This window comes from Manis pentadactyla, chromosome 6, assembly GCF_030020395.1.
Source record: "Manis pentadactyla isolate mManPen7 chromosome 6, mManPen7.hap1, whole genome shotgun sequence".
Taxonomy (NCBI): Eukaryota; Metazoa; Chordata; class Mammalia; order Pholidota; family Manidae; genus Manis; species Manis pentadactyla.
In genome coordinates this window covers 2,787,869-2,813,469 of record NC_080024.1, presented here as the reverse complement: position 1 = coordinate 2,813,469, position 25,601 = coordinate 2,787,869, and the positions used below count along the sequence as shown (strand labels likewise).

Genomic DNA, 25,601 nt, shown 5'->3' with positions numbered 1-25,601 from the left:
GGGGCTCTCGGCTTCCACGGCGCTGGCCCCGTTTTCATCCTTGCTTCCCGTTGCTCTTGTTGCTCTGGCTGTACGGTGTACCTTCTGGTTTCTGTGAGTGTCTGGGTTGTATGTCTTTGCACGTCGCTGACTTAGCTCCTTAGAACACTGTTTCCCACCTCTGCAGCACTGCATTCTACTTGTCCTTTACAGCCAGGCCTCAAAACCTCCTCCTTCCTTGCATCTCCGCAGCTGGAGAGAATCTCTGTGCTCGGAGGACCCCAGAGCATGCATGTCATGTTATGTCGGAGGCACAGAAACTTGCCTGCCCAGTTACTTCTGGATGCTTCCAGAAGTCAGCTCAGCTCGTGGTGGGGGGTTGCGGCTTTGTCCTGGGAGACGGGTGCTGGGCTTGCCCACTGAATGAGTGGCTGGTGGAAGAGGCCCTAGAGGAGAGTGGTAGGCCAGGGAACGTGGCCCCAAGGAGGCGACTCCCTGGGGTGGCCGGCAATGGCCGCAGGTGACAGTGGTGGCTGTACCTGCCCCAGCAGGAGGCTCTCTCACTGGGAAAGTCTGAGCCACTGGGTGAACCTTCGCAGGAAGGTGGATCTGGAAAAACTGGAGGGGGCCCAGGTGTACACGGTGATGAGATGTTTCGGTCAGTGTCCTGCTAGTTGTGGGAGCAAGACTGTCACGGGCACTTCAGTGACTGGCCACCTGCAGGTAGTCTCTCTGTTAACTTGAAAGGATTCTCGTCCTACTGAAGTAGACTGCAGGGGCTCTGACTGCCTGTGTTGGCTTCCTGCACGTCACGTGTATATTGGAAAGTAGCTTCTTGGCTTCAGGTCTAAACTCTGGGCCAAGTGTAGGTTTGGGTTACTTCAGCTTATTTTTTTCCTCAGTGTCTTGGAGAAATTGCCAGTTCAGAGCTGGTGGTTTTATGTGGAATAATTAACTAATACTGACAATAATCTTTTTGTTTCTACAGAGGTTGCAGAACTTGAAGCTAATCTACCTTGTGAGTATAGCATCCCTGTTTAAGTGTGACAGATGTGCCATAAAATCATTGCATGAAGAAGCTTATATATAATAGCCGTGCATAACATAAACCTTGTTTTTCATGTGTATTAGGAATAAGTTTTAGTTTTGCACAAACAGGCAGGCTCTGATAAAAATGAGGTATTCACCATCTTTCTGAACAAAGCTTGACAGTGCTCCCTCTCCCGTGGCAGAAGTGCGTTTGGGCAGGGTTTGTGTGTCTTCCACAGTGTTCTGTCCCACATCCTCTCTGAGTGAAAAGGTGGATAAATCAGCCTGTTTTCATTAGTGCCACTTTTTGGCCCTGAAAGTGCATATTTGTAACTTACCTTTGTGCTCGAGGCAGGATGGCTGTGCTGCCCTCCCAGCCCTGGCATCCTCGCTTTGCTTGGGCTCCCGCTCAAGGAGACAAGCCGACTGCTGTCCTCACTTGTGAGCAAGCTCGAGCACCGGGCAGCTCCCCTGTGATAGGTGTCAGCATTTCTTATTTTTCCCCTATCATTGATCCCTTCCCAAGCCCTTTCTATTTCATAAGACCATCAAAGTCTGAAAGCTTTAACCATCTTTACTTTCTGAATTAGAACTTTTTAGCATCATATTTGGTTAACCGTAGTTCTAGGGCTAAGGATGTTTGTGATATGGGGAGATACCGGTCCCCTGGTCTGGGGAGTGCTACAGGCCAGTGGATGTGGAGGCACTTCTGACACAGGTAGGTGTGGGCCCACAAGCCTCTGTCTAAAGGCGGAAGGGTAATGGCGCAGTGCAACCCTAAGCAGTTTGAAGTCAGAGTGTAAGGGTGAGTGCATACTGTTTCTTGAAAAATTATTTATAATATATAGTATTTTTGTATAAGAATATTAGGCTGTGATATAAAAATACATTTCTTAGTGTGGGTGTCAGTCAAAAATGTCTTAAAAGTGGCTAGATTGCTTGACCTCCAAGTTTTCTTCTAGTTAGAACTAGAAGGAAGTATCTTGGGATTATATTAAAAGGTTATCTTTCTTACTAGTGGAGTATTTACAAATGATTTGCTTTAAAATATTCCAGGGAAAAAAACGACAAATAAATAAACCCTTGGCATATATATATATATTTTTAACATGTATCTCACTAGAAAGGTGGCTTTTATCTTTACAAGTTAAGATTAGGAAAAAATAAAGCTTTAATTAAGGTTTAAATTATTTTGTGCACAGTTCAGATGTGTAATTTGGGTGAAAGTCTGGAGCTCTTTGGCCCCAGTTTCTTCATTTCTAAAATAAGGAATATGACAATATAATCTGGCTCTTCCACACTGTGTTATCTTTCACTCTGCAATGATCTTCTGAGGGATTGGTAAAGAGGAGACCCCACTGACAGTCCTGTGTGGTTTTCATGTGTCATACGTAGCATGTTCATGAAGCAGTGACACAAGGTATAGTGAAAGGAGCCATGGACTAGTTTTTAATTTGGGTGCTTAACTCCTGTTGGTAACCTGTGTGATCTTAGGCTGATCACCAAACTTCTCTGAACCATGTCATCTCATGGTTGAGGACATTGGACTGGATGGTCTCTAAAGCCATTTCCAAGTCTAAATTTGAATCATCCTGTTTTTGACGAAAATTTATACCATTGTAAAACTAGGCAAGTATTTTCAGTGGGACTTGTAAGAAATAAATTCAGTAGGTGACCCAAGGAGTTCAGCATAATGTCTTCCAAGTTTATAAAATATATACAGTTTCCACATATATTCCTACCACATTCCTTAGGTATTTACCATTTTTCTGTATCATTCACTTGAAGGAGGAAGATCTAGGATATAGCCAACTTCACTAGCAAGTAGCACTCTTCTCTCAGTGGGAAGCCCTTGCCCTGAGCCAGACCCCTTCTGGAGTGGCAGGTGGGCATAGAGCATTGCATCTGAGTCAGCAGAGAGCCATTTCGCCAGCAAAGCAAGCTGACCCACCAATTGGGTTGTGAAGACATTACAGAAATGCCATGGTAAACTCGGTGTGAGCCAGCAAAGCTGGCATTATGTCTTCATTTCCGTAAGCTGTGGTGGGCATGAATGACTGGTGCTGGCTGAGCAGACTAGAAGTTTGGCCTGGGCTCTTTCCCTGGTTTTTCCAGGTTGAGTTAGCCTTTACCCACATGTGTTAATCTCCCTGAGGTATGGCTGTTCATTTCCAAGTGAAATAGCATAATTCTAGAATAGAAATATCTCTTTTTATGACCATTTAAAGGTTCAAAGAAAACATCTCAAATTGGAGTTAATGAGTAAATCACTATGAGGAAAACACGTGACAGAAATGGCCAGTTTGCAGTTTTAGCATGTTGGCATAGTTACTTCCAGACCAGCAGTGATGGGGACCCTTGAATTGGTCTGCAGCACCTGGAGCCCTGTAGGCCTCATGTGTGTTTCAGTGTTAGGCTGCTGTTCTGACCACCCTGATGTGCTGTTTCTTTTGCAGGTACATGCAAAGTGCATTTTCCTGACCCAAACAAGCTTCATTGCTTTCAGCTAACCGTAACCCCAGGTAATATTCTTACATACTCAAGTGTTAAAGTGATTTTCAAACAGCAGATTTTAAAGGCTGCCACACCTATCATCTTTGGCTTGATTTGTCCTCTTCTTGAATGTTATGACGGTGCTGACCAGTCCATGTGAAGACATGCTTTGTAGTCAAATAAAGCACAGGAAAGTGGGTCTGGGCACTCAGTGTAGACTCCAGGAACTGGGCACAACCCACGACAGATGTGAAGGACGCTGGTGGCTGCTGGTGTGCAGTGAAGAACCGGCCTTGAAGTCACAGCGGGCTCGGCTCTGCCCCACCATCATAGCGTGACCACATTCAGTTGCTCACTAACTTCTCAGGTGCAGCCCACCCAGCTGCAAAGTGGGGACCAACTAGGACCTGTCTCCTGGGACAGTTGTCAGGGTTAAGTAGATGATATGTATGGAGCACTTCAGCATAGGGTCTGCCACATGGGAGCAAGCAGATTACCAGCTGCCCTGGTTGGGACTGATAAGGCCTAAGCTCCAAGTGCCCCGGGACCCTGATGCATTTCTCCTCGGCCAGACTGTGCAGCGAGAGGGATGACTTGTGCCTTTTTCAGTCCAGTGCCTCCTTGTGGCATTCACGGTGGGTTGTGGGTGTCTTGCCGCGCCCCGGGTGCTGCTGCAAGGTGCAGGGAAGGAGGACGGAGGGAACTAGCAAGGAGGTGGGGGGTGTTGTGGAAGAAAGGGAGGGTGTTATTTTATTTGGTGGTTGAAAGGGGAGTGAGAAACAGAGAAAAATGCATCATGATCCAATGAAAGAGTAAGAGAAAATGCAGCATTTTACTAGGTGCTAATGAACCACAAATAAGCCCTGCGGGCAGGATGGGCTTTTCCTATGGAGGAAGTTTTATAGGAACAGGAGAATCCCATTTTCAAAATGTGCTTGAAAACTTCTAAAAACTCTTGGTGGTTCTGGGACCCATACATCATTGAGTCTGGTACCATTTCCACTAAGCCGAGCAAGCGCTAAGACGCAGGCAGTGCAGAACGCTGGGTGGAAATGGGATGCTCACGTGCCCAGCACTGACAGACCTGCAGCGCAGCACTTCCAGCTCGGAAAAGTGAAAATTGTAACCATTCTTTGGCCGCCCACACTGAAACACGCCGCACAGTCTGCTGGTTCAGCGCAAGGCTTCAAGCACACTGCAATGTTTCTTGGTGACTCAGGGTCACCATTATGACTGTCATTTACTGTTACTTTTGAGCAGTATAGGGTATTTTCAGAAATTACCGTGGTTATTAAGATTGGTTCTCTGTTTACCAATTGGCCTCGGACTTGTGTGTTCGCAGTGAAGTGTTTTCTTCCCTCTGCCCTCCTTGGGCCTGTGCAGTGGCTGTTGGGGCTCCTGCTGCCGTGCCCTGCCCAAGCGTGGGCTGTGGGCCTCAGCCCCTCACAGGCCTGGATTGACTTTGCCAGACTTGTTACCATGTTGCATGAGTGAGAGTTTGTGTCGAGTGCAAACTCCGGATGAGCATTTTTCTTTTTATTTATTTATTTATTTAATGGTTTTTTATTTTCGTATCAGTGATCTACAGTTACGTGAGTGACATATGGTTACTAGACTCCCCGCATCATCAAGTCCCCACCACATAGCCCATTACAGTCACTGTCCATCAGCCATTTTTCTTTTTCTTTAACTGGATTTTTTTTACTGATTTACACGATGTTGTGATTGTCGAGCTTGTCTGTGTGAACGCGTCTTTGGTGTCATTGTTCTTGACAGTGGATGACAGTTTGCCGCACTTCTGGTGCCACTGTTCCATCAGCTGAAACAGCGACTTGTGCTTTGGCGCCTGTAACTCCTTGGTGCCTTAGCATTTATATTTGTCATGGTGCAGCAGGGACGCTGTTGTTGCACCGAGCTCTGTGCCCAGCATGCCTTTCAGATAGTGTGTATATGCCCTTATTTTGTGTCAGTGAGTCGGAATGCTGCCTCGGTTCCTGCCCTGTGTTACTAAGAGAAGCATGGCAGAGAGCTGCCAACCCTAAAAACTTGCCTAATATTGTGGTTTTTAAAGAACGTTGGAGTCATGCTCCTCTTGGTGTTGAAAAACATTACAGAGACATGCCTAAGTAATAAAGTATGAACAGTACATGAAACAGATGGTTTTGAAACTGGCACATATGCAGCCAGTAATCCTGGGGCTGAGTCTGAAAACTCAATAATCCTTAAGATAGAGGTATTCGGGTGCTCGGGGAGGGAGAATTGCGTCTGAGTTTGAAGCTCAAACTCTTATTTATCAGGCTCCTGGCAAGGTAGTTCCTCATCATACTTGGTAACATTTTCATAGTTTTGTTTGTTTTTAGAATGTCCCTCATGCTTGGGAATAAGTGCATTCTTCACAGAAAAGATGGAAGTATAATTTGGTGATAGAGGAAAACACCTGAATTTAGGGGGAAAAAAGTCTCCACATCAACTCATAAAATAAGAAAAAGTACTATTAAATGAAGTGAAACAAGACAAAACAAACACTTAAAAACCAGCTGAAATACCCCCTGGCATCTGGGAGGGACAATTCAGGGTCCTGTCATAGTTGCCCGGCTGACTCGTGAAAGCCCCCTCAGCCTTCTCCACTGTGACATGGCAAGGGGACCATGGACTTAACTATTTTTTTATTTTTGCTTTTTGCTTTTTAAATAAATTTTACTGAGGTATATAATTACTAACAATAAAATGTGCTACTCTGAACTGTGTGGCTGAATGGGTTTTGGAAAAAGCATACAGCTGTGTAACACAACCCCAGTACAGGTGCTGCTGGCGTCCCCCAAGTCCTTCCGCCTCTTTGTGGTCAGTTCCCTGCCCCTGCCTCCCACCCTTAGTTCCCTTTTCATTCCTGTTTCCATAAATTAGTTTGTCTGTTCTTGATTTCATATAAATCTGGCATCTTTCACATAACATGTTTTTAAATTCCCATGTTGTATGTATCAGTAGTTTGCTCACTTTTGTATGCATATTCCATAATTGTTTATTTTCCTGTGATGAACATTTGAATTCTTCCCAACTCTTGGCTATTATTTTATTTTATTTTTTATTTTTTAATTTTTTTATTAAGGTATTGATATACAATCTTATGAAGGTTTCGTTTCACAAGAAAAACAATGTGGTTACTACATTTACCCATATTATCGAGTCCCCCCCCATACCCCATTGCAGTCACTGTCCATCCGTGTAGTAAGATGCCACAGAGTCCACACTTGTCTTCTCTGTGCTACACTGTCTTCCCCACGACCCCCCACACCATGTGCACTAATCATAATGCCTCTCGATCCTCTTCTCCCTTCCTCCCCTCCTGCCCTCCCTCACCCCTCCCCTTTGGTAACCGCTAGTCTCTTGGTTTTAATATGTCTACTGTTAGCTTCTCGCACTGTCCTTTGGGTACTCAACTTTTCCTTTCTCTTCAATTCCACGTAAGAGTGAAATTTCTGAGTCAAGGGAACGATATATGTTTAAGTTTTTAGGAAACTTGTACCATACATTGACCATCAACGTGTGATAAATTTCAGCCCTTCTACATGCTTACCAATACTTGGGGGTGAAACAGTCTCTCATTGTGGTTTTAATTTGCATTTGCTGGTGCTGGGGTTTTGATTGAGACTGTGTGTCTGTAGACAGGTTCAGCAAGAAATGACATCTTAACAGTATTGAGTCTTCCAATCAGTGAGCATGGCCAGCCACTCCGATCTTTAGTTTCTCTCAGCAGTATTTTGTAGTTTTCTGTGGATAGGTCTTGCAGATACTTTGTTAATAAAGATGACACTGAGTATTTAGTGGTTTTTGAAGCTGTTGTAAATAGTATTTTTTAAATATCCATCTAACTTGTTACTAAGACATAAAAATACTGTTGATTTTTAAAATACATTGATCGTGTGTCCTGTTAACTTGCTAAATTCATTTACTAAATTTTAGTAGCTTTTAATATATTCTTAGGGATTTCCATGTCCATGATCATCACGTCTGTAAATAAAGACCTTTTTCCTTCTTTCTCATCAGTATGTATGACTTTAATTTCTTTTTCTTACTGTATTGGCCATGACGTCCAATACAGTGTTGAATAGATGTAGTGAGAGTGTACATTTTTGCCTTGTTCCTGATGCTGATCTTAGGGGGAAAGTTCATTTTTCAATGAATATGATGTTAGGTTTTTTTTGTGTATTTTTTTTTAATGCCCTTTATCAGGTTGAAGAGTTCCCTTTTCCTGGTTTGCTGAGTTTTTACCATGAATGTGTGAAATTTTTTTTTTTTGAGAGGGCATCTCTCATATTTATTGATCAAATGGTTGTTAACAACAATAAAATTCTGTATAGGGGACTCAATGCACCATCATTAATCAACCCCAAGCCTAATTCTCAACAGTCTCCAATCTTCTGAAGCATAACGAACAAGTTCTTACATGGTGAACAAGTTCTTACATGGTGAACAGTGCAAGGGCAGTCATCACAGAAACTTTCGGTTTTGATCACGCATTATGAACTATAAACAATCAAGTCAGATATGATTATTCGTTTGATTTTTATACTTGATTTATATGTGAATCCCACATTTCTCCCTTATTTTTTTTTTTAAATAAAATGTAATAAAAAATGTAATAAATAATGAACGGATTGCCACCACAAAAAAAAAAAAAAAAAATGCTGACGTGGTAGGTAGATGCAAGATAAAGGTAGAAAACATAATTTAGTGCTGTAAGAGGGCAAATGTAGATGATCAGGTGTGTGCCTGTAGACTAAGTATTAATCCAAGCTAGACAAGGGCAACAAAACATCCACGGATGCAGAAGATTTTTCTCAAAACGGGGGGTGAGGTTCTAAGCCTCCCCTCTGTTGATCCCCAATTTCTCACCTGATGGCCCCCCTGCGACTGTGCCTGTCTTAGGTTGTTCCTTCCTTGAGGAATCTTACCCGTCTCTGGCTAACCAGTCATCTTCCAGGACCATACAGGGAAATGTAAAGTTGGTAAGTGAGAGAGAAGCAATATTCTTTGAAAAGCTTAGCTTTGTACTTCTTTGCAGATTTATGCCCTGTGGCTTCTATGCCCAGCATTTGTCTTGAGGTATCTTTACCACTTGGAAGAATTATGATACTTGGTAATTTTCGATATGAGGCATGAATTCTACTAAAGGGTTGTAATAAGGAAGGAAGAAGAAAAGCTATAGAAGTAGCAGGCGGAAGAAGACATGGGAAGATTGATTATTTCTTTGACATATCTTCTCGTAGAGTAACATAAGCATGTATAGGTTTTAACAAACTACTAATTAAATTGTGCACCCACATTAACATAATAGGAATACAGCTACATAACAAAAGCAGACCTACAATTACCAGCCATATCCAGTAAAACCAAGAAAACCAGTTAGGTACCCTAGGCATTTGTGAAAACTCATCAATGATATGATGGATATTGTCTAACTGAATTTGAATAGTCTGAGAAAAATCAGACAAATTAAAACAACACATTCCTGGGAACTGTTCACATCCCATATGTTCTTTTAACAGTAGATAGTCTATAGTCGCACGATTTTGGAGCACTGCAACTTGCACTTCTCCTAATTCTTGGTTGAGTTCCGACAGTATAGTTCCAGTCAAATTTGTTGTTTTACTGTATACACAGGCCAGCTTAAATATCTCCTTCATTCCAATGGCAATTCCAGGAACCGGTGGGATGAATGCAGCTACAACTGCAACAGCTCCAGGATCTTTGTTGAAGTTTTTTGATGATCATCTTCTGGAATGACTCTTCCAGAGGATGTTAATGTTGGAAGTTCTTCTTCATATCGTATCTTAATTCGTTTTCTGGGTAGCCAAATTAGGCTTTGATCCTCTGTATAAACACAAACAAACCCTTTGCCCACACTTTGATATGACCTTTATACCATTGTGAAGAACCTATTGGAGATCATCGAATGTGTGAATTTTTTAAATGCTTTTTCTGCATCAGTTGAGGTAATCATTTTATTTTTCTCCATTATTTTGTAAATAATGGTGAATTTTATTTATTGATTTTTGAATGTTAAAGCAACCTTGTATTCCTACAATAAACCCCATTTGGTCGTGATGCATTATCTGTTTTTTATATTGCTAGATTCAATTTGCTGTTTTACTATAGAATTTTGTGTCAGTATTCCTGATGACTATTAGTTTGCATTTTTCTTTTCTTATAATTTCTTTATCTGGTTTTAGCATCAGGGCAATGCTAGCTTTCCTGGTAGAACAGATGAAGAAGTGTTCCCTCCTGCTTTCTGACAGAGTTTGGGTAGGACTGATATTATTTTGTCCTTAAGTATTTGATAGAATTCACCAATGAAGCAAACTGGACCTGGAGTTTTCTTCCTGAGAATTTTTTATTTATTAATTCAATTTATGTAATAGATATAAAGTAATGCATCTGTTTTGTTTCTTAAGTCAACTTTGGTAATTTTTTCCTTTCAAGGATTTGTCCATTTCAGCTAAGTTGTGGAATTTGCTGACATAAAAGTTATTCAGAATATTACTTTATTATTCTTCTAATATCTGTAGGATCTGTACTGATGCTCCCTTTTTCATTTTTAAAGGAGTAATTTGGGGCTTTTTTCTTGATCTAAATTTAGCTTGAGGTCTATCTGGTTGATCTTAGCAGAGAACTAGCTTTTGTTTTTCTCAGTTGTTTGTCCATTTCATCAATTTCTGCTCTTACCCTTTTTATTTCCTCCATTATAATTTGGGTTCTGTTTGCATTTGTTTTTCTGTCTTCTTAATGTGGAAACTTAGATCATTGATTTAAAAATTTTTAGAAGTGTTGATTTAGATATAAATTACATTCTTTTACTTAGCATAATACTTTAGCATCTCACCCATGTGGTTGCATTAGTCAGTATTTTGTGTCTTCTTACTGATGAGTTGTATTCTGTAGTGTGGGAGTACACCAGTTTATTTATCCTTCACAGTTGATGAACCTTTGTGTTGTTTCCACTTTGGGGCCATCAGGCATAAAGCTGCTATAAACCTTTGTGTGCAGGTCTTTGCTAGTATGTTTTCATTTCTCCTGGCAGTGGAATTACTGGATCATGTGAGAGAAGTAAATGTAACTTTATAAAACACTGCCATACTATTTTCCAAAGTGAAAGTACCATTTTATATTCCTGCTAACAATGAATGAGAATTCCAGTCACTCAGCATTCTTGCCAACAACTGGTATTGTCCACTTTTTCTGTTTTAGCCATTTTGGTAGGTATGTATCGCCTTATGATTTTAATTTGCATTTTCCCTAATTACTAATGATGTCGTGCATCTTTTCCTGTTTGCTATCTGTGTTTCTTCTTTGTTCAAGTGTCTATTCAAATATTTTGCCCACTTAAAACTTGGATTGCTTGTCCTGTTATTGAGTTGTAAGGTTTGTATACCTGAATGTAAGTCCTTTATTAGATATATGGGTTTTTTTAAATGGTTGATAACATCCTTTTTATTAATGTTACATATGCCTAAAAATTCTGATTAGGGAATTACAGTGTAAATTTTTTATATTTATGTGTATATTCACATAAATTTTTTAAAGTATATTAATTATTATATTACTCATGTTTTCTTTATTTGAACATTTAATTTATAAAAACTCCTTAACTGGTACATGATAATAAAAGTGCAGCTTACATTGACTGATAAAATTTTAATTGATTTATCCGTTATCCCCAGTATATTTGGTTAGTGGTCATTCTTAGCTTTAAGATCCTAATTTCTGAGCAAAGAATATGGTTGGTGAGTCTGAAATGCTCACCATGAACATTTTGGAATAGAATTCAAATAATCGTGGAGATTTAAAAAGGTGTGGAAGTGGAGGGTACTGAAGCAGGCCTATTGGCTTGCTCAACATCCTGGTCTTATGGTAGTTTTTTTTTTGTTTTGTTTTGTTTTTTAAATAATTATTTTTTATTGAAGGGTAGTTGACGCACAGCACTACATTACATTAGTTTCAAGTGTACAACACAGTGGTAAAACATTTATATACATAATTCTAGGTTCCAGCTATCACCCTACCATGCTGTTACAATATCTTGACTATTTTCCTTATGCTATACATTACATCCCGGTTACTTATTTATTTTACCATTGGAGGTCTGTCCTTTTTTTTTTTTTTTCTTTGTGAGGGCATCTCTCATATTTATTGATCAAATGGTTGTTAACGACAATAAAATTCTGTATAGGGGAGTCAATGCTGAATGCACAATCATTAATCCACCCCAAGCCCAACTTTCGTCAGTCTCCAATCTTCTGAGGCATAACAAACAAGCTCTCACATGGAGAACAAATTCTTATATAATGAATAAGTTACATAGTGAACAGTACAAGGGCAGTCATCACAGAAACCTTCGGTTTTGCTCATGCATTATGAACTATAAACAGTCAGTTCAAATATGAATACTCATTTGGTTTTTATACTTGATTTATATGTGGATACCACATTTCTCTCTTTATTATTATTATTTTTAATAAAATGCTGAAGTGGTAGGTAGATACGAGATAAAGATAGAAAACATAGTTTAGTGTTGTACGAGAGCAAATGTAGATGATCAGGTGTGTGCCTGTAGACTATGTGTTAATCCAAGTTAGACCAGGGCAATAAAACATCCATGTATGCAGAAGATTTCTCTCAGAACGGGGGGGTGAGGTTCTAAGCCTCACCTCTGTTGATCCCCAATTTCTCACCTGATGGCCCCCCTGCGACTGTGCCTGTCTTAGGTTGTTCCTCCCTTGAGGAATCTTACCCGTCTCTGGCTAACCAGTCATCTTCTGGGGCCATACAGGGAAATGTGAAGTTGGTAAGTGAGAGGGAAGCCTTATTGTTTGACAAGGTTAGCTTTTTACTTATTTGCATATTTATGCCCTGTGGCTTCTATGCCCAGCATTTGTCTTGAGGTATCTTTACCACTTGGAAGAATTATGATACTCGGTAAATTTGATATGAGGCACGAATTCTATTTAAGGGTTGTAATTAGGAAGGAAGAAGAAAAGCTATAGAAGTAGCAGGCGGAAAAAAACATGGGAAGATTGATTATTTCTTTGACATATCTTCTTGTAGAGTAACTTCAGCATGTATAGGTTTTAAGCTACTACTTAAATTGTGCACACACATTAACATAATAGGAGTATAGTTACATAACCAAAGCGTATCTGTAATTACCAGCCATCTCCAGTGAAACCAAGAAAACCAGTTAGGCACCTTAGGCATTTGTGAAAACTTATCTATGATATGGTGGATATTGTCCAACTGAACTTGAACAGTCTGAGAGAAATCAGACAAATTAAAACAACCCATTCCTGGGGAATGTTCACATGCCATATGTTCTTTTAACAGTAAATAGTCTGTAGTTGTAAGACTTTGGAGTGCTACAATTTGCACTTCTCCAAATTCTTGGTTGAGTTCCAACAGTATAGATCCAGTCAAATTTGTTGTTTTACTGTATGCACAGGTCAGCTTAGATATCTCCTTCCTCATTCCCATGGCAAGTCCAGGAACTGGTGGGATGAGTGCATCTACAGCTGTAGCAGTGCGTGGATCTTTGTTGGGGTTTTTTGATGATCATCTTCTGGCATGAGTCTTCCAGAGAGTGCAGATGTTGGAAGTTCTTTTTCATATTGTATCTTAGTTCATTTTCGGGGTAGCCCAATTAGGCTTTGATCCTCTGTATAAACACAAACAGACCCTTTGCCTACACTTTTATATGCCCTTTATACCCTTGTGTAGAACTCGGAGGTTACCACACAGGAACTGCCCTTTTTTTTTTTTGCTTTGTTTTTGGTATCACTAATCTACACTTACATGACGAATATTATGTTTACTAGGCTCTCCCCTATACCAGGTCTCCCCTATAAACCCCTTTACAGTCACTGTCCATCAGCATAGCAAAATGTTGTAGAATCACTACTTGCCTTCTCTGTGTTGTACAGCCCTCCCTTTTCTCCTACCCCCCCATGCATGTTAATCTTAATACCCCCTACTTCTCCCCCCCTTATCCCTCCCTACCCACCCATCCTCCCCAGTCCCTTTCCCTTTGGTACCTGTTAGTCCATTCTTGAGTTCTGTGATTCTGCTGCTGTTTTGTTCCTTCAGTTTTTCCTTTGTTCTTATATTCCACAGATAAGTGAAATCATTTGGTATTTCTCTTTCTCCGCTTGGCTTGTTTCACTGAGCATAATACCCTCCAGCTCCATCCATGTTGCTGCAAATGATTGGATTTGCCCTTTTCTTATGGCTGAGTAGTATTCCATTGTGTATATGTACCACATCTTCTTTATCCATTCATCTATTGATGGACATTTAGGTTGCTTCCAATTCTTGGCTATTGTAAATAGTGCTGCAATAAACATAGGGGTGCATCTGTCTTTCTCAAACTTGATTGCTGCGTTCTTAGGGTAAATTCCTAGGAGTGGAATTCCTGGGTCAAATGGTAAGTCTGTTTTGAGCATTTTGATGTACCTCCATACTGCTTTCCACAATGGTTGAACTAATTTACATTCCCCCCAGCAGTGTAGGAGGGTTCCCCTTTCTCCACAGCCTCGCCAACATTTGTTGTTGTTTGTCTTTTGGATGGCAGCCATCCTTACTGGTGTGAGGTGATACCTCATTGTAGTTTTAATTTGCATTTCTCTGATAATTAGCGATGTGGAGCATCTTTTCATGTGTCTGTTGGCCATCTGTATTTCTTTTTTGGAGAACTGTCTGTTCAGTTCCTCTGCCCATTTTTTAATTGGGTCATTTGTTTTTTGTTTGTTGAGGCGTGTGAGCTCTTTATATATTCTGGACGTCAAGCCTTTATCGGATGTGTCATTTTCAAATATATTCTCCCATACTGTAGGGATCCTTCTTGTTCTATTGATGGTGTCTTTTGCTGTACAGAAGCTTTTCAGCTTAATATAGTCCCACTTACTCATTTTTGCTGTTGTTTTCCTTGCCCGGGGAGATATGTTCAAGAAGAGGTCACTCATGTTTATGTCTAAGAGGTTTGTGCCTATGTTTTCTTCCAAGAGTTTAATGGTTTCATGGCTTACATTCAGGTCTTTGATCCATTTTGAGTTTACTTTTGTATATGGGGTTAGACAATGGTCCAGTTTCATTCTCCTACATGTAGCTGTCCAGTTTTGCCAGCACCACCTGTTGAAGAGACTATCATTTCGCCATTGTATGTCCATGGCTCCTTTATCAAATATTAATTGACCATATATGTCTGGGTTAATGTCTGGATTCTCTAGTCTGTTCCATTGGTCTGTGGCTCTGCTCTTGTGCCAGTACCAAATTGTCTTGATTACTATGGCTTTATAGTAGAGCTTGAAGTTGGGGAGTGAGATCCCCCCTACTTTATTCTTCTTTCTCAGGATTGCTTTGGCTATTCGGGGTCTTTCGTGTTTCCATATGAATTTTTGAATTATTTCTTCCAGTTCATTGAAGAATGTTGCTGGTAGTTTCATAGGGATTGCATCAAATCTGTATATTGCTTTGGGCAGGATGGCCATTTTGACGATATTAATTCTTCCTAGCCACGAGCATGGGATGAGTTTCCATCTGTTAGTGTCCCCTTTAATTTCTCTTAAGAGTGACTTGTATTTTTCCGAGTATAAGTCTTTCACTTTTTTGGTTAGGTTTATTCCTAGGTATTTTATTTTTTTTGATGCAATTATGAATGGAGTTGTTTTCCTGATTTCTCTTTCTGTTGGTTCATTGTTAGTATATAGGAAAGCCACAGATTTCTGTGTGTTGATTTTGTATCCTGCAACTTTGCTGTATTCCGATATCAGTTCTAGTAGTTTTGGGGTGGAGTCTTTAGGGTTTTTTATGTACAGTATCATGTCATCTGCAAATAGTGACAGTTTAACTTCTTCTTTACCAATCTGGATTCCTTGTATTTCTTTATTTTGTCTGATTGCCATGGCTAGGACCTCCAGTACTATGTTAAATAACAGTGGAGAGAGTGGGCATCCCTGTCTAGTTCCCGATCTCAGAGGAAATGCTTTCAGCTTCTCGCTGTTCAATATAATGTTGGCTGTGGGTTTTTCATAGATGGCCTTTATTATGTTGAGGTACTTGCCCTCTATTCCCATTTTGCTGAGAGTTTTTATCATGAATGGATGTTGAACTTTGTCAAATGCTTTTTCAGCATCTATGGAGATGATCATGTGGTTTTTGTCTTTCTTTTTGTTGATGTGGTGGATGATGTTGATGGACTTTCGAATGTTGTACCATCCTTGCATCCCTGGAATGAATCCCACTTGGTCATGGTGTATGATCCTTTTGATGTATTTTTGAATTCGGTTTGCTAATATTTTGTTGAGTATTTTTGCATCTACGTTCATCAGGGATATTGGTCTGTAGTTTTCTTTTTTGGTGGGGTCTTTGCCTGGTTTTGGTATTAGGGTGATGTTAGCTCCATAGAATGAGTTTGGGAGTATCCCCTCCTCCTCTATTTTTTGGAAAACTTTAAGGAGAATGGGTATTATATCTTCCCTGTATGTCTGATGAAATTCCGAGGTAAATCCATCTGGCCCGGGGGTTTTGTTCTTTGGTAGTTTTTTGATTACCGCTTCAATTTCGTTGCGGGTAATTGGTCTGTTTAGATTTTCTGTTTCTTCCTGGGTCAATCTTGGAAGGTTGTATTTTTCTAGGAAGTTGTCCATTTCTCCTAGGTTTCCCAGCTTGTTAGCATATAGGTTTTCATAGTATTCTCCAATAATTCTTTGTATTTCTGTGGGGTCCGTCGTGATTTTTCCTTTCTCGTTTCTGATACTGTTGATTTGTGTTGACTCTCTTTTCTTCTTAATAAGTCTGGCTAGAGGCTTATCTATTTTGTTTATTTTCTCGAAGAACCAGCTCTTGGTTTCATTGATTTTTGCTATTGTTTTATTCTTCTCAATTTTATTTATTTCTTCTCTGATCTTTATTATGTCCCTCCTTCTGCTGACCTTAGGCCTCATCTGTTCTTCTTTTTCCAATTTCGATAATTGTGATATTAGACCATTCATTTGGGATTGCTCTTCCTTTTTTAAATATGCTTGGATTGCTATATACTTTCCTCTTAAGACTGCTTTTGCTGTGTCCCACAGAAGTTGGGGCTTAGTGTTGTTGTTGTCATTTGTTTCCATATATTGCTGGATCTCCATTTTGATTTGGTCATTGATCCATTGATTATTTAGGAGCGTGTTGTTAAGCCTCCATGTGTTTGTGAGCCTCTTTGCTTTCTTTGTACAGTTTATTTCTAGTTTTATGCCTTTGTGGTCTGAAAAGTTGGTTGGTAGGATTTCAATCTTTTGGAATTTTCTGAGGCTCTTTTTGTGGCCTAGTATGTGGTCTATTCTGGAGAATGTTCCATGTGCACTTGAGAAGAATGTATATCCCGCTGCTTTTGGATGTAGAGTTCTATAGATGTCTATTAGGTCCATCTGCTCCACTGTGTTGTTCAGTGCTTCCGTGTTCTTACTTATTTTCTGCCCAGTGGATCTATCCTTTGGGGTGAGTGGTGTGTTGAAGTCTCCTAGAATGAATGCATTGCAGTCTATTTCCCCCTTTAGTTCTGTTAGTATTTGTTTCACATATGCTGGTGCTCCTGTGTTGGGTGCATATATATTTAGAATGGTTATAGCCTCTTGTTTGACTGAGCCCTTTATCATTATGTAGTGTCCTTCTTTATCTCTTGTTACTTTCTTTGTTTTGAAGTCTATTTTGTCTGATATTAGTACTGCAACCCGTGCTTTCTTCTCACTGTTGTTTGGTTGAAATATGTTTTTCCATCCCTTGACTTTTAGTCTGTACATGTCTTTGGGTTTGAGGTGAGTTTCTTGTAAGCAGCATATAGATGGGTCTTGCTTTTTTATCCATTCTGTTACTCTGTTTCTTTTGATTGGTGCATTCAACCCATTAACATTTAGGGTGACTATTGAAAGATATGTACTTATTGCCATTGCAGGCTTTAAATTCGTGGTTACCAAAGGTTCAAGGTTAGCCTCTTTAGTATCTTACTGCCTAACTTAGCTCGCTTATTGAGCTGTTATATACACTGTCTGGAGATTCTTTTCTTCTCTCCCTTCTTATTCCTCCTCCTCGATTCTTCATATGTTGGGTGTTTTGTGCTGTGCTCTTTCTAGGAGTGCTCCCATCTAGAGCAGTCCCTGTAAGATGTTCTGTAGAGGTGGTTTGTGGAAAGCAAATTCCCTCAGCTTTTGTTTGTCTGGGAATTGTTTAATCCCACCGTCATATTTGAATGATAGTCGTGCTGGATACAGTATCCTTGGTTCAAGGCCCTTCTGTTTCATTGTATTAAATATATCATGCCATTCTCTTCTGGCCTGTAGGGTTTCTGTTGAGAAATCTGACGTTAGCCTGATGGGTTTCCCTTTATAGGTGACCTTTTTCTCTCTAGCTGCCTTTAACACTCTTTCCTTGTCCTTGATCTTTGCCATTTTAATTATTATGTGTCTTGGTGTTGCCCTTCTTAGATCCTTTCTGTTGGGGGTTCTGTGTATTTCCGTGGTGTGTTCGATTACTTCCTCCCCCAGTGTGGGGAAGTTTTCAGCAATTATTTCTTCTAAGATACTTTCCATCTCTTTTCCTCTCTCTTCTTCTTCTGGGACCCCTATAATACGGATATTGTTCCTTTTGGATTGGTCACACAGTTCTCTTAATATTGTTTCATTCCTGGAGATCCTTTTGTCTCTCTCTATGTCAGCTTCCATGCGTTCCTGTTCTCTGATTTCAATTCCATCAATGGCCTCTTCCATTCTATCCATTCTGCTTATAAACCCTTCCAGAGTTTGTTTCATTTCTGCGATCTCCTTTCTGGCATCTGTGATCTCCCTCCAGACTTCATCCCATTTCTCTTGCGTATTTCTCTGCATCTCTGTCAGCATGGTTATGATTCTTATTTTGAATTCTTTGTCAGGAAGACTGGTTAGGTCTGTCTCCTTCTCTGGTGTTGTCTCTGTGATCTTTGTCTGCCTGTAGCTTTGCCTTTTCATGGTGATAGGAATAGTTTGCAGAGCTGGGACGAGTGACGGCTGGAAGGACTTCCCTTCTTGCTGGTTTGTGGCCCTCCTCTCCTGGGAGAACAGCGACCTCTAGTGGCTTGTGCTGGGCAGCTGCGTGCAGACAGGGTTTCTGCTTCCTGCCCGGCTGCTATGGAGTTAATCTCCGCTGTTGCTGTGGGCGTGGCCTGGCTCGGGCAGCTACTCCAAGATGGTGGAGTCGCGTTGGAGCAGGAGCGGCTGGGAGGCTATTTATCTCCGTAAGGGGCCTCCCTGCTCCCTGCAGCCCAGGGGTTAGGGTGCCCAGAGATCCCGGATTCCCTACCTCTGGATTAAGTGACCCGCCCTGCCCCTTTAAGACTTCCAAAAAGCACCCGCCAAAACAATACAACGACCACCAAAAAAAAAAAAAAGAAAAAAAAATTTTTTTTAATTAAAAAAACGTTTTTAATTAAGAAAAAAAAAAAGGTGGTTGTTCGTTTTTCTTTATTCTCCGGTGCCAGCCTCAGGCCTCTGCTCACCGGTCTTTCTGCCCTGTTTCCCTAGTATTGGGGTCCCTATCCCTTTAAGACTTCCAAAAAGCACCCGCCAAAACCAAACAACGACCCCCCAAAAAAAATCTTTTTAATTAAATAAACAAATAAATAAAAAATGGCCACTCGTTTTTCTTTATTCTCCGGCGCCAGCCTCAGGCATCTGCTCACCAGTCTTGCTGCCCTGTTTCCTTAGTATTGGGGTCCCGATCCCTTTAAGACTTCCAAAAAGCGCTCGCCAAAACAAAACAGCAAAAAAGCAAAAAAAAAATGGTCGCGCGCTTTTCTTATGTCCTCTGTGGCCCAGCCTCCAGTGCCTGCTCACTGTTCTTGCTGCCCTGTTTTCCCAGTATCGAGGGCCCTGCACTCTTGCCCGGATGGCGGGGGCTGGGTGCTCGGCAGTCCTGGGCTCCGTCTCCCTCCCGCTCTGCCTGCTCTTCTCCCGCCGGGAGCTGGGGGGAGGGGCGCTCGGCTCCCGCGGGGCCGGGGCTTGTATCTCACCCCCTTTGCGAGGCGCTGGGTTCTCTCAGGTGCGGATGTGGTCTGGATATTGTCCTGTGTCCTCTGGTCTTTATTCTAGGAAGGGTTGTCTTTGTTATATTTTCATAGATATATGTTGTTTTGTTAGGAGATTTCCGCTGCTCTACTCATGCCGCCATCTTCCGCCCCTCCTTATGGTAGTTTTTATGTACTTTTCTATTACTGTAGCAAGGTTTCAGACACATAGAATGTACACTCTTATCACTGGTTCTTTCTAGATTGATTTTTAACTTTAATTTGGAGGTAAATTGAGAGGGGATATATTTGAAGAGGAACAGACTTTTTCCTGTTGGAATCTTTTCTTTCAAGTAACCCTAGAAATACAGATGGCAATTCTTTTTTATATAATAGAAATGTGATGTGAGATCTTAAGAAAGTCAGTCATCTGCCCGAGCATCAACTAACGTTTATTAGGAAAGCGTTCACTGCTCTTTCCTCGCTCCTCCCGGGAACTCTGTTGATGTGACGCGTCTTTGCTTACCAGCCTACTGAGCAGGGAACGTGTCATCTCATGCCCATTGTTCTTACGCTGATTTCTGCCCCTGCCTCACACATAACTCCGAGCACATTCTGTCATGGGCTCAGGCTCCCTGGAGTGAATGTGAGATTGAATGTCTGACTTATTGTTTTAAAAGCCATTCATTACCATGGTTAAAAATATATCCTGATGGTCACCAGTAACTTTTATAATGTTTTTAGAGTGTATAACATATCCCAAAATGACATGCTGTTAAATGTTAAGCTCTTGGGCACTGTAGAATGCCAGCACGCCTTCAGTTTCCTATACCGCCTGGCAGTGCCTTTTTTGTGGCATGGGCTTTTTCTTTTATCTTTTTCAAAGATCATGTTCAGTGAGGTGTAATGACAGTAAATTCACCGTTCTTTGCTGTATGGTTCTGTGTGTTTTGACAAACACAGTCGTGTAACCAGCACAGTTGAACTGTAAAATGTTTCCATCAGCCGAGAAAGTTCCCCTAGGCTCCTCGGTAGTCGGGCGTGTCTACCATGTCATCGATCTGATTTCTGTCCCTGCTGATTGCCTTTTCCAGAATGTCATGTAAATGGATGTGAACAGTATGTAGCATTTTGTATATGGCTTCTTTCACTTAGCACAGTGCTTTGGAGATGCATCCGTGTTGCTGCATATATATCATTGTTTCCCTTGGCCATCGCTGACTGGAGATGGAGGAAGGGGCCATGGGCCACAGAAGACAGGTGTCCTCTTAAAGCAGGATAGTGGAGGGGATGGTTTTCCCTAGAGCCACCAGAAAGGAGTGCAGCCCTACGATTCTTTGATTTTAACCCATGAGACCCATCATTGGATTTCTGACCTGTAGAAAATAATAAATTTGTATTGTTTAAGCCACTGCGTTTATTGAAATTTTATTATAGCAACAATATAAAACTAACAAGTAGCTGTATTTTTATGTCTAAGAAATACAAAGATTTCCTCCTATTTTTTTTTTAAGTAGTTTTTGGTTTTACAGATAGGTCTGTTACCCATTTTGAGTTAATTTTTACATGTGATGCAAGATAGGGTCTAGTTACCCCCCTCCCCTCCCAGAATGAATGGGGAAGTATTCCTTTCTATTTCCTGCAAGAGTTTATGTAGAATTAGTATTAATTTAGTATTAATTCCTTATTAAATGGTGGACTTCACCAGTGGTGATAGAGTTTAGTTGTTTTGTTTTTGTGCTATGACTTCAGTATAAACACAACTTCCTGAATAGATACAGAGCTATTTAGGCTGTTTATTTGCCAGTAAGCTTTGGTAGTTTGTGTCTTTCTAACATCCACATTTTCAGATTTACTGGTAGAAGATTGTTCTTAATATCTTCTTATCCTTTTAAGTTCTGTGGAGTCTCTGTTGATACCCTTCTTTAATTTCTAGTATTGAAATTTTATTTCTTGATCAGGTTAGCTAGAGGATTGTTAATTTTACTGATTTCTGCAAAGAACTGGCTTTTGGTTTCTTCGATTTTCCTGTAATATTTTTTGTTTTCTGCTCATGTTTTTGTTCTTTTCTTCTTTTTATTCTCTGTTTAATTTTCTCTTCTCTTTCTAGTTCTTAAGGTAGAAGCTTAAGTAATAGTATATTTTTGTTTTCCCATCCAACTTTTATTTTACAGTTCTCATTTAATTTGCATGTTATAACCCAAAGAAGTTATTATCTTTGCTTTAAACAGTCTATTTTCTTTATATGTTCATCAACATACTTCCCATTTACGACCTTCGTTCAGAAAAAAGAGATCTGCGCTTCTGTCTGTTGTTCTCCTTCTGTCTGAAGAACATCCTTGTTCTTGGGGATTTTTTTGTGGTGCCGGTTTGCTGATGATGAATTCTGTCAGCTCTGCTGAACATTGAATTCTTAAGTTGGCAATTTCAGCATTTTAAGGATAGCATTCTACTGCCTTTTTTTCTCATAAGAGGTTAGTGGTAATTCTTTGTTCCACTTATGTGACGGGCATTGTACTCTCCGGCTGCCTTAAAAATTATGTCACAGTTTGCAGCAGTCAGATCAGTTTGCTTTGATGTGGTTTCCTTTCTGTTCTTTTCAGCTGGGTTTATTAAGCTCTTTGGATCTGTGCATTATAGTTTTCATCAAATTTAGAGATAATTTGACCAACATTACTTTAATTTTTTTTCTATAACCCCTTTCCAGGACTCCAATTATATATATTATTATCTTTTACATATATATTTCCTCTACATATATACTATACCTCCATTGGGTCACAAGATTTTGTTCACTTTCTGAACTTCATTGTGGGTAATTCCTATTTTCTGCAGTATCTGATATACTGTGAAGCTCATCCAATGAAATTTTCATTTCAGATATTATGTTTTTCAGCTATTGATGTTTTGTTTGCTTCTTTGTGATCCTTTCTCTTTCTTTTCTTGTGTCCATGGTTTCCTCTGAATCTCAGCATCTCCTCATGACAGCTGACTTAGTGTCTGTGCACTACACGCTGGCTTCCCGGTCCCGGCATCACAGCCTAGCACCTGCTCTGCTGTCGCAGCCCTGCCGTGGCCGGGCCTGCACCTCTGCCGAAGCCGGCTCACCTCAACCCTGCCTCCCCGCCTGCTCCCTGGTGCCTTTCGTCGTCTGCCTTTTCTCTCTGCTCTGCCTTCCCCTCCCCTGCCCTGCTCATGCTCAGGTCCTAGCTGGACAGCCTGATTTGAATGGCTCTGCCATCTACCAGCAGTCCAGCAGTGGGGCTGCAGCCAGTTGCGCAACCCACATGCCTCAGTTTCTCTGAACGTGTAATGTCTTGCTCGCCCCCCCGAGCTGCGGGGGGCGGGGACGGTGAGCACAGCCTCGGGTTGGTTGCATGTGGGGTGTGCTCCATGCTGGCTCACTGTTGGGGGCTGTTGGCCTTATCCTCGGGTCTTTACTAACGATATTCCCCTGAAGCTTCCCCGACTGTTCAGCCCCCACCACTTTCCCTCTTAAGGGAACCAACCTCAAGTGTGGTCTGTGTCGCACCATTTTGTCTTCATATGTTCGAATGTTGGGGTGGGCAACAAGGCCTGTGAGCCAGGTCCCATCCTGGACAACTTTTTGTGCAGACCTCAAACTGAGAATGGTTTTTACATTTTTAAAGAGCTTTAAAAAATTAGCAAAACAGTATGTGACACAGATTATATGGCCCAGAGTCTGAAGTACTTACTGTCTGGTCTCTTACAAAGAGTTCGCCAGCCCTTTGTCTCTGCAGGTTCACCTTGACAGTGACTATGTTTTCCTGCCTTTTAAATTTAAAATGTACATAGAGTGTAATTTCCAGTGTGCTGCAAATATTAACATTTATAGTTAAAAGTATTATAGTCCCCTTTAAAATGTTACCAGTAGAATCTCAGTCCCTGGCATTGTGCATTCTTCAGAAATGTGCACGAGCTGTGTTTGGGTGGTAGGGGCATGCTCCTTGCAGCTTTTCTCCTTACATGTTTTCAGCCCACTTGTCCTGTGGAATTTTATCCTAATGGAAGCATTTTTCTGCATAGAAGTAATTTGTCACCCTGTCATACTCTGCTGTAATTATATATATACTTACTTTAAAAGTTCCTTTAATTGTCAGACTCCTGGATGTTAAGCATTTTCTTTTGAACAATTGTTACAGTTACTGTTTGTACCAGTTCCTGGCTCCCAGTTTTCTTCCTTTGCCATCAGCTGCCCCTCCTGTCCCATCTCCTGACGCCTCTTCGTGGGGGCACCTCAAGGCTTCATCCTGTCCAGGGACGTCCCTGGGCAGGTCCCTGTGCCCTGAACAGCTCCCACACTTGTCGTGCGGCCTGGACCTCTCCCCTGCATGCCAGAACGATCTGTCAGCTGCCCATCTATGCTTCCATTAAACGTTGACATGAAATCTCAAATTGACCTACTGAAGTTGAACTTGGCACAGTTGTGCCCCCTGGTGCTTTTTGTCTTCATGGTGGCAACTCTGTCCTTTCTTTCCACTGCAGGGCAGTGACCCCTACCTCTTCCTTGGCCCTTCCCCACCCCCGCCTGACCTGTAGGCAAATCCTGGGCTTTACATCAGAGGGTTTCTGCTTCGCTGCCCACCTGTGTTCCTGACCACATCATCTCTCACCTGGCTATTGTAACAACATCCAGTGGGCTCCAGCCCTGTGATTTTTTTTTGTTGTTAAGTTGTCCTTTGTGCTCTAGAACAGTCTAAGTAGTGTTGGAATCATCTCTCCTTTATAGGTTTAGTTCAGTTTGCCTGGGAAACTTCTACCTCTAGTGCTTTTTAAAAATTAACTCCTTTACCATTTTATCTAACTTTTTCTATGACACTGGTCTGTTTCTTTTAGATTTGCTAATTTAGATAAGGTTGTATTAAATTGTTCTTAAAAATTTCCTTGTTTTCTGCAGTATTTTCTTGTCATTTATTATTTTTAGCATTTGTTCTCGCTTCCTTTGTTTATGCGGAAGTTTACCTACGTCACTGATTCTGCCCCAGCAACCCAGGTATCCACTTACTTTGCTTTCCGCCATTATCTAACTCCTCAGTTCCTTTGATTTTTATTGTATTGCTCTGCTTTCCTTTGGTTTATTCTGTTGTTTTTTTTCTGACTTACTAAGTAGATTCTTAGGCCCTTCAGTCTCACTCTTTCCATGTTTTAGTCTGACGTCTCCTATGGCCACTGCCTTAGTTCTGCCCTCCATGTTCAGAGCCTAGGATGTAGCACTTCATGATCATGATCATCGGTTTCTAGAAATTCTGTGATTTGGAGTTGAGACTTTTCCTGTAATCCAGAAGTTGTTTAAGTGACAGCTTGCTAAAATGCTCTCTTTTTTTTCCCTGTGATCCCGCACCTCCTCTGCTCAGAGCCCTCTTGCCCCCCATCACAGTGTGCCTGAAAGCCGACGTGCTCACAGCGGCCTGCAGAGCTGGGCCCGGTCACCTCCTTGGCCTCAGCTCCTGCTTTCGCCGCCTTGCTTTCTGGCCTCTGCATTGTTCCCAGAACACAGCCGCCCCCCCCACCGCCCCCACCACAGGCATCACCCAGCTTCCCCTACCTGGAGTGTTCCTTACCCTGATGGCTGCCTTTCCAAGCCATGGCTCTCCAAGCTGTTTAAGATGGCAGCCCCTCCCACCTCCTTAGCTCCCTGAGCTCTTTTCACCATCTGTTATATAATTCACTTACTTATTTTGTCTACCACTAGCATGTAAGCTTCATGAGAGCAGGAAGGTCACCAGTGGGTGGCATATTGTGGGCATTCATCAAGTATTTGTTGAATGAATAATGACTTTAAACACTGCTGTTAGCATTGATGGTTATTGAATATAAAATAGCATTTCACCTGAACTGTGTCTGAGAATTATGAGGTTATTAGCATTTTTCTCTGGTTTAGTCGATGTATTTGTGAATGAATATTACTTTATGCCAGAAAGAAGGGCTCCATATCAGTTTTCTTCCTTCATTTTGTCTTCATAGACATAGACACTGAGAACTGCTCATTCACATGAGTAAGTAGACGGGCATGGAAGGT

The 25,601-nt window shown here is 41.2% G+C and overlaps 1 protein-coding gene across 3 annotated transcripts in view; it reads left to right on the top strand.

The window, feature by feature from the left end:
* The window catches only part of UBE2F (ubiquitin conjugating enzyme E2 F (putative)), a 57,605-nt gene that overhangs the window by 12,459 nt on the left and 19,545 nt on the right, over positions 1–25,601 (top strand). For all 3 annotated transcript variants that reach the window (XM_036901148.2, XM_057503376.1, XM_036901149.2), the window contains exons 3-4: positions 968–997; positions 3,465–3,530. In XM_036901148.2, the coding sequence (XP_036757043.1) occupies positions 968–997; positions 3,465–3,530 (96 nt within the window). The remainder of the gene's footprint in view (positions 1–967; positions 998–3,464; positions 3,531–25,601) is intronic.